This window comes from Scylla paramamosain, chromosome 27 (genome assembly GCF_035594125.1).
Source record: "Scylla paramamosain isolate STU-SP2022 chromosome 27, ASM3559412v1, whole genome shotgun sequence".
Classification (NCBI taxonomy): Eukaryota; Metazoa; Arthropoda; class Malacostraca; order Decapoda; family Portunidae; genus Scylla; species Scylla paramamosain.
Genome location: NC_087177.1, coordinates 7,392,033 through 7,410,234, shown reverse-complemented (window position 1 = coordinate 7,410,234; position 18,202 = coordinate 7,392,033). Strand labels below are relative to the sequence as shown.

General features: G+C 34.0%; 1 protein-coding gene across 1 annotated transcript in view; it reads right to left on the bottom strand.

The window, feature by feature from the left end:
* Positions 1–928: 928 nt before the first annotated feature.
* LOC135114115 (chloride channel protein 2-like) overlaps positions 929–18,202 on the bottom strand; it is a 59,013-nt gene continuing 41,739 nt past the window's right edge. Inside the window, 7 exon segments of the mRNA XM_064029825.1 lie at positions 929–10,964; positions 14,441–14,527; positions 15,021–15,161; positions 15,429–15,543; positions 15,808–15,986; positions 16,301–16,635; positions 17,487–17,644. Coding sequence (XP_063885895.1) covers positions 10,842–10,964; positions 14,441–14,527; positions 15,021–15,161; positions 15,429–15,543; positions 15,808–15,986; positions 16,301–16,635; positions 17,487–17,644 — 1,138 coding nt within the window. The 3' untranslated portion in view covers positions 929–10,841.

Below are 18,202 nucleotides of genomic sequence, written 5' to 3'. Positions count from 1 at the left end.
TTTCCAGTTCAGATTATAAGTAAAGGACAGACTGAGGATGTTCAGTGTAGAAGAGGGGGACAGTTGAGTGTCATTGAAGAAGAGGCAATAGTTGTCTGGAAGGTTGTGTCGAGTTGATAGATGGAGGAATTGAATTTTTGAGGCATTGAACAATACCAAGTTTGCTCTGCCCCAATCAGAAATTTTAGAAAGATCAGAAATCAAGCGTTCTGTGGCTTCCCTGCGTGAAATGTTTACCTCCTGAAGGGTTGAACGTCTATGAAAAGACGTGGAAAAGTGCAGGGTGGTATCATCAGCGTAGGAGTGGATAGGACAAGAAGTTTGGTTTAGAAGATCATTAATGAATAATAAGAAGAGAGTGGGTGACAGGACAGAACCCTGAGGAACACCACTGTTAATAGATTTAGGAGAAGAACAGTGACCATCTACCACAGCAGCAATAGCATGGTCAGAAAGGAAATTTGAGATGAAGTTACAGTCCATGCACATGACAATTTGTGCAAAAGTGTCTCATTCTAAGAAATCAAAAGAATTTGAAATGTGATGGGTGTACAAATGATGAAAACAATATTACTCAGCACATAATATAATTCACTCACTATCCAAAAAACAATTTTCCTCCTCATTGGCTTGATGGATTTTGTCTGTGTGCCAGTACACTTACTCAAAAGCTCAAGTTTGTTGCATCACACCCACTTAAACCTCTTCAATGATGCAAAGCCTCACTTCCTTCAGCCTAACCTACAGATCTGCCTGCCATGGAAATAATAACTGCTGCTGCAGTTGATTCTGCTTATGAAATAACATCACAACAATGTCTTTGTAGCATTTTGTCAAGTAAGTGTGCTGGTTCTGAAATAGAGTATAAGAATGCATCTCAAGGAAACTTGCAGGGACAGTAGACAGTTGAAGCAAGAAAACTGAGAGGAATGGTTTATGGAGTATTTTATTTTGCACTCGCTACCTTACATTAAGTACTCGTATAATTTACTCTTTTTCTTGTTGGGAGGAATGTGGCATGGGAAGGGTGCCTGCTTGGAGACTTACCTGGGAACCCTAGGTGGCAGGTGGTGGCATTTTAGGGTGGGCAAGGCAACACACTGCCACAGGTGTGTGTCTATTAACTGATTGTGTAACCTTATTTTTAGGCTTATGATGTACAACAATTTCTCATACATGTGATGACAGGCTCACTTTTCCCAAATATCATTATGATAGCTTGATCATTTTGGATAAAAAGTAACCATGTGGATTCACAGTAATGCTGTCAGTGGCAGAAGTGGCAACATCATCTCTCAACAAAGTGAAAGTAACTACAGGGTAGAACATAAAGAGTGACACCATAGCAATGTCATGAAATATTTATGCTGGAGGTCGGTCCTTCGTGAAGAATTAAACATTACATGTAGAAGGGGAAGGACCTTAATTATTGACTTTTGTTAATAAAGGATGATGACAAAAATTAGTGGGAGGTCTGCAGCAATCTTTGAGCATCAAATCAACAGATTGTTAAAGAATTATTCCTGAAAACAAGGACGCACAGCCTCTGAAACCCACAGCAGGTAACTAAGATCATACAGCTCAGGTAGAATTATGAGTGTTGTCTTTACATCAAGAAGCTGCCGTGTGCTAGGATTGAACTTGCAACTGTTTGGTGAATCAACCACAATACCACAGAGTATATTTCTTAAAGTGAGTTTTCTTGCAGTATTACATTATTCCTGATCAAGGGCTACATACAGTAAACTGACTGATACTAGTATTGTCTTTCCAATTTTAAGAAGGTTAAAAATAAAAGTAACTGAAAAATAAAAGTAACTGATAACATTCTGTAATTCTGCTGCACATTGTGCCCCCACATAACATGAGAAGGTGTGATTTGGACTATGCATCATCTAGGTTAATTTTTTTTTAATTCTGTGTTGTCATCATGCAATCATTTGTTTCATGGAAAAAGGTTATATTGAGATTACTGACACAGGATGTCATCCATGCCTCAAGAAAAAAATAAATAAATAAATCACAAATTACTCACCACATTGGATGGAGTATGAATGAAACAAGCTTAGGTTATATATATATATATATATATATATATATATATATATATATATATATATATATATATATATATATATATATATATATATATATATATATATATATATATATATATATAATCATATAAGGTAATGAGCATGTCGGACCTCTTTATTTACAGCCTTAGTTGTAGTGACATAGTAAGCACAACCAAGAGGGATTATCACATCAGGTGAATGACTTATACATCCCTGTTCTTATTCAGTCTGTTCTCATAAACTAGATATCCTATCACATAACTTGGCTCATGTGATTTACTTGTTAGTATCACCAGTATTTTAATATATCCTGTTCCATTGATTTAACAGTACAGGTCAGAATATATACATGTTCAATTCCTTATAAATAAGTATTGCACAATTGCCTTTTACAGTGTTTTGTGGCAGTCTATTCAGCTGATATGGTAGCCATGACTTGTGGGGCATTTTATTTACATTATTAGTTGTAGCAGAGAAGCTACTATAATACATGTCTTTTTCATTCTATTGTTAAGTCCTTTTGGCTCATCATATTATCATTGTATAAAAAAAAAAATTGCTGCACACTAAAAAAGGGTGTCTAGTATGGAATATTTGTTCTGTACAACATTAGCATAAACTTAACAAATATACATTGCTATCTACATAGAAAACAGAAAACAATCTAAAATGTGACAATATAGTAAATCACTGCCCTTCACATCTTAATCTCACATATTTCATTAAAATTTCAGGAAGTGGATATTAACTATTTATAAAATATGTATTTCCCTGAAGGATCTCTTTATAATAATTTTAACAGAATTTGTGTGTGTATAAATGTGTGTGTGTGTGTGTGTGTGTGTGTGTGTGCATGTGTGTGTATTTTTACCTAGTTGTATTTATCTAGTTGTGGTTTATGGGAGGGGAGTAATCTCATTGTATCCCATCTCTATATCTATCTAGTTTGGTCTTAAAAGCACTGACAGTTTCAGCATTTACGTCTTCACTGAGTTCATTCCATTTATTCACACTTCTGTGAGGAAAACTATACTTCTGAATGTCTCTTCTACAGTTAATAGTGTGTGTGTGTGTGTGTGTGTGTGTATGTGTGTGTGATTCACCTAAGGTCATCTGATGGTCACCCAGCCAGCTGTTACCCAATGGAAAGAGCTCAGAGCTCATAGTGACTTATCTTTGGGTAAGACTGAGACCACTGACACACCACACACTGGGACAGCAAGGTCACAACCCCTCAGGTTACATCCCGTACCTACTTGTTGTTAGGTGAACAGGGGCTACACATTAAGAGGCTTGCCCATTTGCCTGGCCAGGTCTGGGATTTGAACCCAGACCTTCTTGGTTGTGAGCCATGAGTGCTAACCACTACCCTATGTGGTGTGTGTATGTGTGTGTGTGTGTTTGGGCATTGACCTAATTTATCAAGTTTTATATCATAGGGTGACTGAATTAAGTATGTGCTTTAATGTCTTTGTATTTATAATGTTTTCTTTCAATTCATGTACACCCTTCACTGGTATCCCCTCCTCTAGTCCACTATGGATATCAACACTTCTCTAGTAAAGCATATTTTTTGCATGTGTGCTTCTCCAGTGACTGTGTGTGTGTGTGTGTGTGTGTGTGTGTGTCTTAAAGGAGAAATAAATGTGCTCCTATCATTCCATTTCCATGTCTTATTATCCAGTATGGCTTTGAATTCAAGAATATTCCTTGCATGGACACATTTTTATCTTTCAGATTTCTCTACTTTGGGAATGGAATACCAGGATTGTTTTTCATTTATCCTGTAGTTGGTTGTTTTTTAATTTTTTCCAAGGTTCATCCTCTCTCTCTTAGGTATCATATAAAAAAACTTTCTCTATCCATTTTCACCCATCCTTCCATAGTCCTATTAATTGTGATTAGAGCTGTCCTTTCTCCTTTCCCTATAGTGTTATGAGTTTCAATATGTATTTTATTTGGTGCATCTGTCACCACCAAACTACTGTTTTTCATGTCCTTTCAATCTTTCTATGGTAATTTCTTTCTGTGACAACTTTATTATTATTTTTGTCTAATCATTTGTGAAATCCACTTATTCGTCATCTTGTCCAGAGAAGTTAGGGCCATTTTTATATATCTTAAGGGATGCCCAGGCTTTTAGACCTTAATAGTTTGTATGTTTCTCCAGTGATAATTTTTTCTTTCTTTCTTTTTTTTTTCAGCAAAGTATCCATGAAGGGGATATTATTTAGGTAGACTAAGTTACCTCTGGAAAATAGAAATTGCACATGACAGCTGCAGTCTTGATCATAAAGTCATCATTTTGGTATCATTGGAAAGTTCACTCAAATGTCCAACCACAGGACAGCACCATACGACAGCACTGTTGCAGCACTGCTACATAAATCAATTAATCAAATCCAGCCACAGGTACAAATAAGAGGTTGATAATATAGATCATTGATCCTCTAGGTCAGGTCAGAGGTCATAGCAAAGTTGTTGCATTCAGATTTAGTGAACTTTGGCAAGTGCATTATAATCCAGGTCTAGATGGGTTAAAATTGCAGCCCAAATCTTTCCAAAGGGAGCATTTAAAAGGACTTTGGTCCCCTAGATTTAATATTGGAAAAGATGCAAATTTACAATCATGCATCCAATTTTATTGTATCTTAGTGTCATTGAAAACTCTCTGGAAGCCACAATCATATATGCACATGAAAAGTCATTAATATAGATTGTTGATCTTTTATGTCAGGTTAGATATCATGAATTACTCATTTTGTATAACTGAATAGCTCTTAGGAAGCAAACAGGAGTTTGATGATGTAAATTACTGACCTATATTAGATCAGAGGCTCAGAATCAGAATCAAACAGGAGAAGCTAATGTTGCTATTTTTTAATGGCCTTCTTAGTATGTGTGTGTGTGTGTGTGTGTGTGTGAATGCAAAAATATCTTTTTCCAACAGTCAATACATTTTTGAGATAATCTGTTCCACAAGAGATAAATATGAATTCATGTAGATATGAGTTCATAACAACAACATACACAAGAGATGCATAATAATAAGTTACCATCCTAAGTTAAGTTTGACAGTTGCCAGATGAAGTTTAATTATATGTACTAATGACTTGGTTTAACTCATCCATAACAAGTTGATAATGCACATAAAGTAGTATTACTTAATTTTACCCTATATTACTTTACATAAATCTATTATCCTTAGTAAAAAGCTGAAGATATCTAAAAGACTATTTGATTTGACAAAAATATTTTATTTGAGACGTTACAAATCTCCCATAAATGTATAGCATCCATTTTTACTGTACTATATCTACTTTTATGCTGTTCCTTTCTAATTCAAGGATTTTCCCAAATTGTGTATATGCCAGTGAATGAATAACTGCAACCTTCATGATTATAGTTCTATAAAATTAAAAGTTGAAATATATAAATATAGGATATCTATCATGAGATCATTGGAAACTGTTGAGTAGAATATCTCATACTAAATTTTACTCAAGCTTGGTATGCTGCAGACAAGAAATGAACCTAAAGGGTAACAGTACAGATCCCTTACAACACAAAGCTTCATGCTAGATATATGTAATTCTGATTTTTACATACAAGATGGATTTGTATAATCAGCTTGTAACCACAAGATCATCTCAAGTATAGAATGTAAAGTTAAGTCTATAATGAACCTTCCCTGTGGTTAGATGATCACTAAAGGCACTGCTATGTGGGTAACATAATTGTGAGCTAGCAGCATTTCCATCTACTGGCTTACTTTATTTTAATGAGTAAGAATTTATCAAGAGAAATCCTTGTTCTTGGAAATGAGCATTGCTCTTGCTGAAATATTACCCAGTGATGTTATGTTTATATGAAAGGGAAAATATAGAAGACAAATTTGTAGTATATAGTGAACAGTGACTAATGGAAATGAAGTTTCTTTTTGTGAATTACTTGATGATGTAAGCTGTATTATATATATATATATATATATATATATATATATATATATATATATATATATATATATATATATATATATATATATATATATATATATATATATATATATATATATATATATATATATATATATATATATATATATATATATATATATATAATTGTGTCTCTAAGCATGTCCCATGTACCACTAGGACAGGAAGCTGTAGGTGGTAAAATCTTATTTGTGTTGTTTTGCACTGAGAGAATAATTGATAACATGCTTTCTCTCAGGTACACACAACTTTCATCACCTTATATTTAATTTCTCTCTTCATTGTTTTGCACAGCTCTTCATTTTCTTTTCTTACTTTGATCTTATTTTAGCTTTAATCCTTCATTCTTCATCATCAACTTAATTATAACTGTGCAATACCCTGCCCATCATAACTTGACCTTATTCACTTCTCATCTGCTGTAGTTCATGTAGTGTGTTCGTGTATTCACCTAGTTGTATTTACCTAGTTGTGGGTTACAGGAGGGGAGTAATCTCATAGTATCCTGTCTCTATATCTTTCCAGTTTGATCTTAAAAGCACGGACAGTTATAGCATTGACAATGTCTTCACTGAGTTCATTCCATTTGTTCACACTTCTGTGAGGAAAACTGTACTTTTTGATGTCTTTTCTACAGTTAACTTTCTTTCAACTTCTTACTGTGTCCCCTTGTACTCTGTGTGTCTAAATTCATAAAACATTCTTTGTCCACATTTTCCATACCAATTATCATTCAATAGATGCTTATTAAATCCCCTCTCTCACTATCCTATTTTCAAGGCTAGGAATTTCCAACATTCTTAATCTCTCTTCATAGGTTGACTTACTCAACTCCGGAACCATCTTAGCGACTGCTCTTTGTACTCTTTCTGATTCTATAATATTCCTCTTTATATGAGGAGACCACACCACTGCTGCATATTCCAATCCTGGTCTTATCATGGAAATCAACAACTTTTTTTTATCATTCCTTCATCTAAATATGAGAATGCCATTCTTATTCTTTTTAACAAATTTATCATTTCTCCAGTAATTTTATCAATGTGTCTGCCCAGAGTCAAATTTTCAGTAACTGTTACTCCCAAATCCACTTCTTCTTTTGATTTCTGTAACTTCACACCGTCTATCTCATAATGATTTTGTATTCTTTTCTTACTCTTACTAAATTCCATTACTTTTTCTTAAATTGAATTCCATTTGCCAAGATTTACTCCATTTATTTATCTTATTTAAATCATCTTGCAGTATCATACAGTCAATTACATTTTCTACCCTTCTCATCAGCTTAGCTGATGAGAAGGGTCATTCACACGTATTACAAATATTATCAGTTCCAACACTGAACCCTGTGGGGCACCACTAGTTACTTTCAGCCAAGATGAATTCTGGTCTTGTATTACTGTTATCTCTCTATCATCATGTGTGTGTGTGTGTGTGTCTGTCAACTTGTGTGCATGTATGTGTACACTCCTGCATGCACATTTACCACGTGTACTTGTAATTTATAGTCCCTGAGCTCCACATGTGATCTTGTATTTATATCAATATGCATCCAGTTTTTCTTAATTTTTTTTATGTATTTGGCTCCATTATCTCTTTCTCAAACTTATTCCAGATATATTTATTTTTGAGGAGAATTGTACCTTTCACCTTATAGAAAGATGTTTTCTCAACTTCCCATGTATGCAATCTTTCTCCCTGCAGTTGTGGATCTTTTGTTTCTCCTATTCATTTCAATAGTTTGCTGAGTAATAAGGTATTGACCTTCCTTTTTTTTTGTGTTGACATTTTCACATATTTCTTCTAACCATTGTTTTCCAACTCCTGCATCAATTTAGTTGCTATTTATGTACATTTTTATGTCTTTACATTTTTCTTTTTTTATTGGACCATAGAACTTTACCTTATTTCAGTATTAGCCTAATCATTACCATGATTATTTTCATAATAGTCTGACTTATAGTCACCTTATTGCTTGCATCACAATTATAATTTGCTCTATTTTTGTGACCTCAGTGTAGTGCCTTTTCAGTATTTTAAGTGACTCATGTCTGTTCTTGCACCCAAGGCTTCTAAGAGGAAGAAACTTTAGACCCTTCTCTACAAGATAGATTACAACTTAGATTAGATTACTTCCATTTTATGTATACTGAAAAGTGCTAAAACTGCCCAGTGGTACCATTGTGTTTGTGTGTGATTCACTTATGGTCATCTGCTGGTCACCCAGCCATCCATTACCCTACGGAAAGAGCTCAGAGCTCATAGTGACCAATCTTTGGGTAGGACTGAGACCACTTACACACCACACACTGGGACAACCCCTCAGGTTACAACCCATACCTATTTGCTGCTAGGTGAACAGGGGCTACAAATTAAGAAGCTCGCCCATTTGCCTCGCCACTCCCAGGATTTGAACCCGGGCCTTCTTGGTTGTGAGCTGAGTGTGTGAGTGTGTGTGTGTGTGTGTGTGTACACATGCTTAAACCTTCATAAAATTGATGTTTTATGATGAGCTTGTTCAGTCTCATGAAAGTGAAAGGATACACATTATGATTTGCAGTACCCTGATTACCAGGAAATAATTATTAATTTATCGCAGTAGTGCAGTCTCGCTTGTTGTGAAAACTTTTGTACTGTAAATAGTCCTGCAATTAACATTTTGCAGAGATTATTACAATCAGTGACTGTTCAGTTTCCTTTCCATAAGTTAAAGGTATACTTTCATGACATCTATTAATTGATGTTGATATCCAGCAGCATTCCCACATTTAAGTAGTGTTTTTTTTCATATTTTCAGAAAGCGCTGTTCATTCCCATCTTGCAATTGGAGCTAAAGTTGCTTTTGTAAGGGTGCTCCTGATTTGATATTGTCTTGAGGCAGCCTGTCTCCCTATTTGCCTAGAAATGTCATCTTTACAATGCAAATTTTTTGTACATACTTAATTTGTTTTGCATAATACAGTATTAGCATTTTCAAGCATCACTGGACAGGACAAGTTAATTTAAATTCAGTTCAAAGATAAGATTATAAACCTTTAAACCACCTTATATACTAAGCTAGTTTTTAAGTTTGTGTGAGAAAAAAATAACAAATTTCTCCTGAACACATAACATTAAGTTTGGACACTACAGCAAAAAGGAAGGTAAGCAGACAGTTTTTATAGCTAGTTGTGTAGATAGTGAACACCAGTAGTAATGTATTTTGTGACTGTCATCTTTCAATAAAGAATGACTTGTCCTGTGCCTACAGCTTGTAGTAAAACTTTTCCACCACCTTGTCTTTTTGCCTTTAAAATATGTTCAGAATTTTTATCACATACCACATGAAAAGTGGTTGAAGCATTTCATAACATTGTTTTTGTTTTTAACTGCTTAAATGCATTTGTTCTGTTTTTTAGTCACACTGAAATATTTTCATTATAATTTTAATTTATCATTTTCCTGCCCAGCATTGAAAAACAAACAAATATTATGCAACATATATGAACTACAGAGAGTATAATTTTAGTGTGTAGTGTGGAGAACCTAGTTCTGGGATAAACAAGACAGGCCTTAAGCCATGATCCAATCAATGACAACCTTGTAAATATGCTTAGGCTCTGATTACATATCAGGAATGAACAGGTTTTAGCTGGTTTGTGGTCATTGTAAGTATGTGCCCTTAAATAACATTTGTAATTCAACTTTATCATGAAAACCATATTTTTTCAGAGGGATGTGTATGTTAGCAGATTAAAAATTCTTTACTGGGTTATTATAACACACCAAAGGAAATTTAGCATCATGTGTAACACCACAAGATTGCTACATTATACTTAGTAACGAGCTGCTTGTTGCCTAATATTGCATTTTTGTGTGCATTTATATTTTCAACTGTTATGAATATCCAAGCATAAATATCACTCTTTAATTCAACACTTCCCTGAGGTAATCACTGCCACAACATATAAAAGAAGCAGAATATGATTACAAAATTAAGGTTAAATTTAGTGACAACTGTTACAACTTTTCATACATTTTATAACATCAGTAGTAACTCTGAAATTGTTTTCAAAGTTTGAAATTGTTTAAGTTAAAAGCCTGTTTTTTTCTAATTACTCATAAATTGCTATTTTATCCTAACTCCCTGTTACCTTGTTAATAATACATCACATATCAGGATTCCAATAAAGTAACTCTGCACTATATCTAAGTATTGCTTTGAGATCAATATTGTAATTCTTCAAAAACAATTTACAAAAAAGCTTTAAACCCTCCAGAAACAAGAAGAACAACCATATTCAGCAACCATTATTTCATTCACCAACAACAGTGTTTATGCATGAATGAGTACACATACCTATTAGGCTCAGCTTCACATGCTAATCAACCAGCTTATCACTACTATGGTAGTTGATATGGCATTCTTTTATGATATGTACAGAGTATGACACCATTTCTTATCACTCTAACACCACCTTAACTGAATGGAAAGATGAATACTTTTCTCCCTGTGGCACTAGGATAATATATATATATATATATATATATATATATATATATATATATATATATATATATATATATATATATATATATATATATATATATATATATATATATATATATATATTGCAAAAGTGGTCAAACAGATTTCACTAAATATATTTATATGAAGTTTATATATTTTTAATAATTAAAATTTAAGTACATGCTTTTCTCCAGAAAAAATTGATAATTTCCACTATATGTTACTTGTACACTTATTTTCATTGATTTCTACTAGCCATCATTCCTTTGCTTCTGGCATGAGAAGTTTTGAAGCAGCTTCCCCCTCTCCTGAGGTAGACGCTGGCACAGGCTCTGTTTTTGGAAATTCCCCAGAATTGGTTTCCTCAATAGCTTTCCTCAGCTGTGAAGCAAAAATAGAAATTTAAATAATCTTTGAGATTAATGACAATAATAGTGTGTAAAATGTTTATTTCAGTAAGAAGAATAATCTGTCCAGGGAAAGTAAAATCATGAAAAATATCAAAACATAAGATAAATATAAGTGGAGGAATTATAAAAATCAACATGGTTTAGTCATCACATATGGGCCACACAAAATTTTTATACAAATCTGTCTTATTTGTATAAAGCATTCCTGAGGCTTCCTTTTGTCCACATAAAGGACGGAAAAATGGTGTAGAGAAGTGTGTGTATGGCATTATGTGATCCCATATTTGATTCAGGGTAGCTGTTTACCTTGTGCCTAGGCAGTGTTTGGTATGGTTCTCGTGATTGGTTGTATTCTTCACTCATCTGCTATCTTTGTATATTCCTTGTCACAGCTTATCTGTTGTTCAAATTATACCTGTCTAGATGATTCTAATGACAACTAGGTAATTGCATAATGATTAAGTCAATATGCTCCCTGGAAGTTGTTTCCTCATAACATATCAAGCTCCATCTGTGATTCGTGTTGCATCTCTTCCACTGTGTCAAAACTGCATCTGTATAATTTGACCATCTTTGTGAAAAGAAAAATTCACAGGAAGTCAAATGTCATAATGTTTTGGCACTTTTGTGTGGTCTGTAGTATATAATGCTAAATAAACTGTCCCAAAGTACATAATGCTAAAGAAATTGTCCCATAGTATATAATGCTAAAGAAACTGTCCCATAGTATGTATATAATGCTAAAGAAACTGTCCCTATGTTCTTCTAACATGAGGGTTTTATTTCAGCTCGATGGCCTTATAAGGGCTGCAAGATCAACATCTGGTAACTCATAAACGAAAATAAATCCAGTGTTAAAAGACTGGGATTGTGTTCCAAAACCAATCTTTCTGTTTTCTCTCATCTCCTTTGATAGTTTATATTCTTTCTGGTCTCTTCTGTGAGAATCCTCTATTTTCTAAAGAAGGGTACAAGTGATCCCCAAAATAAGTATCATGACTGCTTACCACCACTGTAATGTTCCCTCTGCAGCAGGCAGAATAAACTGATTATGAGAAGTCACTGATGGGGAGTGACAACCAAGACTGTAGTAGACTTTGTTAATCCTAAATCATCCTGTCACTGTAAACCTACCACCATACACTCTTCTTCTCTTGACCATGTAACACTGTTCAGTGCTAAGAGTTCCTCTATTTTTAAACTTTAGATAAAATTACCATTTCAGTTTTTATGCATCAGTTCCCTTGATGAATCAGGGGTAGACTTTTTGGTTTTGACATTTGAGAACCATTACCATGAGTGATACCCATACAAACTTAAAACCATGGCCAGGATTTGAACCTGTGCACCTGAAGACCCATTAACTTGATGTGTGTGGTAATCACTTTACCATCATTGCTGGTCCTCCTGCACATTGTTACAGTGTTATTACATTCATGGTCTCTGCCTAAGTTAATGAGAGGTTGCTGCTGCAATGAATACCTACAGTAACTGCAAACATCTTCCTATATAAAATATTTTGGATGATTTATTCATGGATACTTGTATTTGTATTGAAGTGTTAATTTAATCAAATTAATATGAAAACAATATTGCAAGCCATGCAGTTTATTCTTACTTGGTGAAGGGTACACCATTACAGAAAAAAATACTCATTTATAGTATGAGAATGAAAAAATTGCAAAATGTGAGATGATTACCAGGTGAGAAAAACATATTCTTCACAGACTGTTCATGTGAGTGCTATGTGCATATGATAAACGACATGACACCTGGAAATCTTGGGTTCCATTTATTTAATTTAGTGACTAGTTGACTGGAATGATTACCATGCAAGAAACTTTTACAAACTGTTGGCAAAAGTGTGCTATATATTGCTAATTATTAACATGGCTTTTTAAAATATTGGGTTCTAGTTCTTAATCATTGGGAATATATTCATTAAATGATGCTTTCTGGTCTTTTGAAGTCATTATTCACCTGCAAATCATTATTCTAAAGCAAATGACAAAAATTATGATGGCTAAAGTTTTGTTTGGCTTGGGGAAAAAACAAATATATGATAATGTTGATGGTTTAGAACAACATTCAAAAAGCTTAGTTATCACTGAGAAAAATAGCAGTAGAATCTCAATATAATGAATAATTAGGAGGGGAGACCATTTCATTATAGTATTGGAATATTTGCTATATCAGACATTCATTACAGCAAGGGCTTTCACCAAATTCAGGTTGTATTTTAAGGCAAGATGTTAAAGTAACACATCATGCAGTCATTGTAAGATAACAAAGATAACAGGGACAGTTTTAGTCTTCATCCTTTGTTTGGTGGGATGTGTGAAACAAGTTTTTGTATCAAGATGTCATTCCCAGTAATACATCATCTCTCTCTATTCTTACTCCTCTCCTACAAATGTTCTGTAATGCACTTGTGGCAGCAACAACTGAATACATTTTACAATTTTTAGTGACTTTCTGCTGTATTTAGCACACTTTTCTCACTTAATATAATCAATCATCTACATTGTGTTTGTCAAAATCTTATTTGTTAAGCTTAAAAGTTTGTCTGATATTCATTATATCAGAGAGTCCATTATATTGAGGTTTTATTGTACATGATATCAAAATAATTAAGATTTTCTGCTTCTAAATTTATACTTATTTCAGTTGTTAGTAAAAAAAAAGACCTAGGCATGCTTGAATTTTTTGTTCTACTAAACTTTAGATTCTTCACATAAGGAACAGTATTTTGTTTCATGTGTACCTTTAAAACTGTTATCAAAAGAAAAGGATGCAATAGATGATTTTCCATCACACAACTATGATTACAAAAAAAAAATTATTAAACACTGCATTCACAACACTCCAAAACTAAAACTTGACTTTTAAACCTTTCTTCGAACTGTGGTCCTTAAGAATTTTTCCCTGAATGTTCCCAAAGTGGCCCTATTTCTCTGAGATTTAGGGAGGTCACCACAGTTAGTGGATTCAACTGCTTTCCTCAGCTGGAAGGCAAATCAAGGATTGGAAACAAGTGTTGCCAGTAAATGATATTAATAGCATGGCAAACACAAAACCTGACACAGGTCTGGCTTGCCAACATATAATGATAAAGGCTTTTCCAACTTGTTCACTGAACTATATTTTAATAAAGCAAAATATTAAAAACATTACACAGTACTGAAAAATGTGACTGCTTATTTCTAAGCTCTTTCATCAAAATATTTCAATACCTATATCCTACAAGTTGATGTTGGCTAATGAGTTATGTGACATCAGTCTTAATAATTGAAAATGTGACTTCTTATTTCTAATCTCTTTCATCAAAATATTTCAATATCTATATCCTACAAGTTGATGTTGGCTAATGAGTTATGTGACATCAGTCTTAATAATAAAGTGTTGACAAACTCAGTAGTGAACTTAAGGCTAGGCAACGATACTTACCTCTTTCAATGCTACAACTCCAATGATTCTCCCGATGGCTGTGACATATGCATGATTCAAGCCCAACATGGAGAACAGAGAATGAACCTGAAAACAAAAAGCAAGATACAATACAAGATTAGCTATTATTCTTAATATGGAGTGAAGTTGTCTTTTCATGAGGTGGGAGAAATGAACAAGTAATGAATGCCAGTACAAAGCTTTTCTGAAAAGTAACTTGACATAGCCAGTATTGTTCACTGTGTCCAGGAGACTCCAAGAAAGGTTTGGGAGTTTCTTTTTTTTTTTCTCACCTTTTATACCTAAGCCAGAGTTCTGATGTGACAGTAATAAACTCCCAGGGTGCTTGCTCTATATGTTAACAAATAATATCTTTTCAAAATGGATGAATATGTCACATGGAGAAAAAAGAAGGGGAGATTACTATTTGCAGGAAATCAAATGTCTAACCTTTTCATTAAAAAAGAAAGAAGGGGATATTATTACTATCTGCAGAAAGTAAAATATCTAACCTTTTTCATAAAAAAAATAAAATAAAAACATTAGGAACCAAAAACTGGAAATATAACTTGCAACTTACTTTCAGCAGAGAAGTCCTTTCCACAAGTTGGAAAGGTGCAGGATCTATGTGACACTTGCTGAAATCCACTTCCTTGTTCAGCTCTTCCTCCTCCCACCGCCGCTGCTCCTCAAGGCTGATCTCCACCATCCGTTCCAGTGGCTGGTGGAACAGACATGGGTTAGGGATTCTTATGAAAGACATAAATGTAAGTAATGTAATGTAAAATTTTCATAAATATTTTGTGTATGTGCATTTACTGTGTTTTTTTATTTTTTATTTATTTATTTATTTTTATTTTATTTTTTTTATTATTGCCCTGGGCCAGAGTCCCTGTTACATAAAAATTCCAGATTTCACATTCTTGCACAGGTACTTTGCCAGATCCCTCGATGTTAGAAGTAAACTGTGTGTGCATTGTTAACTTACCAGTGAAACTTTTCTGGAGCTACCCATGTTGATATTTTGGGTGCTGTTGCCATTTTTATCGTCTATTTTTCTTAAACTTGTCTTTCTCAATACAGCTTCAAATGCTTGTCGAAGTCTAAGGAGTAAGGTTTAAAGAATGCCATTAGTAATTGTGGAAGTAATGAAAAGTAAAGACAAAAATTGATTATTAAATAATGCATGAGTGGATTCTTTCACTAAAAGACTTGTGTTACTCATGACAATGAGATATTATAAAACAATAAATAAGTTTTCAGTTACTCATGACAATGAGATATTATAAAACAATAAATAAGCTTTCACATATCAAGTAATTACATGGTTGCCATTCTATTCAATTCACACTGGCAGGCTGACTCACTTTGAATCCCCTGCATGAACAGTAGCATATGGTGTATGTTGAGGAGATGTGAAGGGGGATGATGTTGACACTGGATGCAGGATAAAGCTGTTTGTTTTCTTCAGAATTGATTTACGTGGCAGTGTATTCTGCTGAGGCACTTTCAGCCTCTCTAGATCAGATTCTGATGATGATGGAATCTGTTGGATGTTTAACTTTTATATTTCATATACATTATCAATTTAAATATTTTTTATTCTAAATAAAGCTTTTATCCATCAAAAATACAAACTTTGAAATTAAAAGCATTACTATGACAATCCTTTCATGAAAATCTATTATCAGAGATATTTTCATGTCAGATGTAAAGCAGTCTGTCCCTTGATGTCTTTATATATCACAGAGAGAGAGAGAGAGAGAGAGAGAGAGAGAGAGAGAGAGAGAGAGAGAGAGAGAGAGAGAGAGAGAGAGAGAGAGAGAATTACATGCACCAAATTGAAGTTTTTATGCTTACCTCCACTGGGTCTATTTGAACAGTAACAGATGATTCACTTGGTTTGGTTAGAGTCTCTACCTTAGTGACTTCAAATCTTGAAGATCTCCTTTGTTTTAATCTGTCATCATCAATAGGTTGGCCTATTGTTACAGAGGGTAAAGGAGTGACTGTGCTTGGGGTAGAGATGGTAGTGGCAGTGCTACTGCTGACAGAAATAGAATTATAGGTATTTGAAGAAGGTGCTGATGAGTGAGTAGTGTTATCATTGGTGGAGGTGGTGGTGGTGGTGGTGGTGGTAGTGGTAGTGGAAGTACTGCTAACCTGTGTTTTCTTTGTTAATGAGGGCTCCTCATCTGCAAAGCAAGATAAAATAAAATCTCAACAAGAATGTAACAATAAATGTGGATATTTTTCTTACAATGAATAATAAAATCATGTTTACTTCCTCTGGTTAACTGCATTCACTGATTATTATCTCTTATTAAAATAAACAGTAGCTCATTTATAACAAAAACAAGGAAATAAAGATGCAAGTAATATATGAAGTGTTGACTTCATTGCCCACCACATAATTACTGTGATATTGAAAGCCTAGCTGGTTAATCTTTGGCAAGGCATACATGCCAGTTGCAGTTCTGATAGAAGTTTGATGTTATACCAGGACCTTTCAGTACCCACACAACTTATACTGAATGCTGTTTCTGAGCTGCATTCTAGTTGGCAATTTACAAACCAAATATTTTCCTCTACTAATATTTCAATTCATACCAAAGAACCTTAAACCTTAGGTAATGGCAAGAGACATTACATTATCAGCATGTGCATCTTGTGGGTGATGTATGAAGTTGCTTCTAGGCTTGTAGTCTCTACTACAAGAATTTCTGCATGTATATTTGACATGCTTTGGATGAAAATTATGATAAAGTGATCTACAGGCAGGATAAACTGACCAAGAAAATTTATCACATCTCCGGTGATTGAACCCATGACATGGACACTTAAGGTAAGCATGCATTTCTGATTGGTTGATTACTGATCAGGTCAAGATGATTATCAAGGCTCAAGCGGATTCTGGTTGGTCTGTAAACATGAAAGCTACTCTTCATAATATAACCATAGCAGAACTAGGCTGAACAATGGAACAAGAAATTCCAAATGACATAGAAGTATCATGAACAGTTTTACTCAATATTGTCAATCTAACCTCCATCAGTGCCAGTCACCACAGCCAGAGCTGGTGATGATATGGGAGAGGATCTCCTCTTCCTGGCCTCTGCAATGTCTATGAGTCGTTGCTTAGTCTTTTTTCTTTCTTCCTCCTTATCTATCTCTTCATTCTGAAGGTTCTCATCTTCAAGGGCTCTGATGAATGACAAACTTTCAGTATACCAACATAGGACACATAATGTATTAGTGCTGAAACTTGTAATAAATTATATACCAAACACACAAATAACAAAAAAAGTTACATCAATTTAAATACAATGAGTGAAAATTAACAGGACCAGACATGAGACCTGTAATTTTTTTTTTTATGTATTTCAGAGACTGCTGCCTCCTCCCCCCAAAAAAAGAAACCCTTCCTCCACAAAGAAATAAATGTTCATATTGCTGTTTCCCAAAAAAGTAGATCTGAGGAAAAGGCCTATTTAGTTAATGAGGCATTTTGATGCAAGATAGTAAATAGATAATGAACACCATTTTCAGCATGCAATCTAGAAAACATATATAATTACAAACTTAGGATTGAAATAACCTTAACTGGAGGCATTAATTTTAATGGCATACAAGCAAAAGCATTCTGTAAGAAAATAGTGTAACTACTGTACTCTAGTAATATATTTACTTAAAGAAACTATACAAATATATACATAGGTATCTACTTCAAGGAAGTATATAAGTATTACATATACTTCAAGA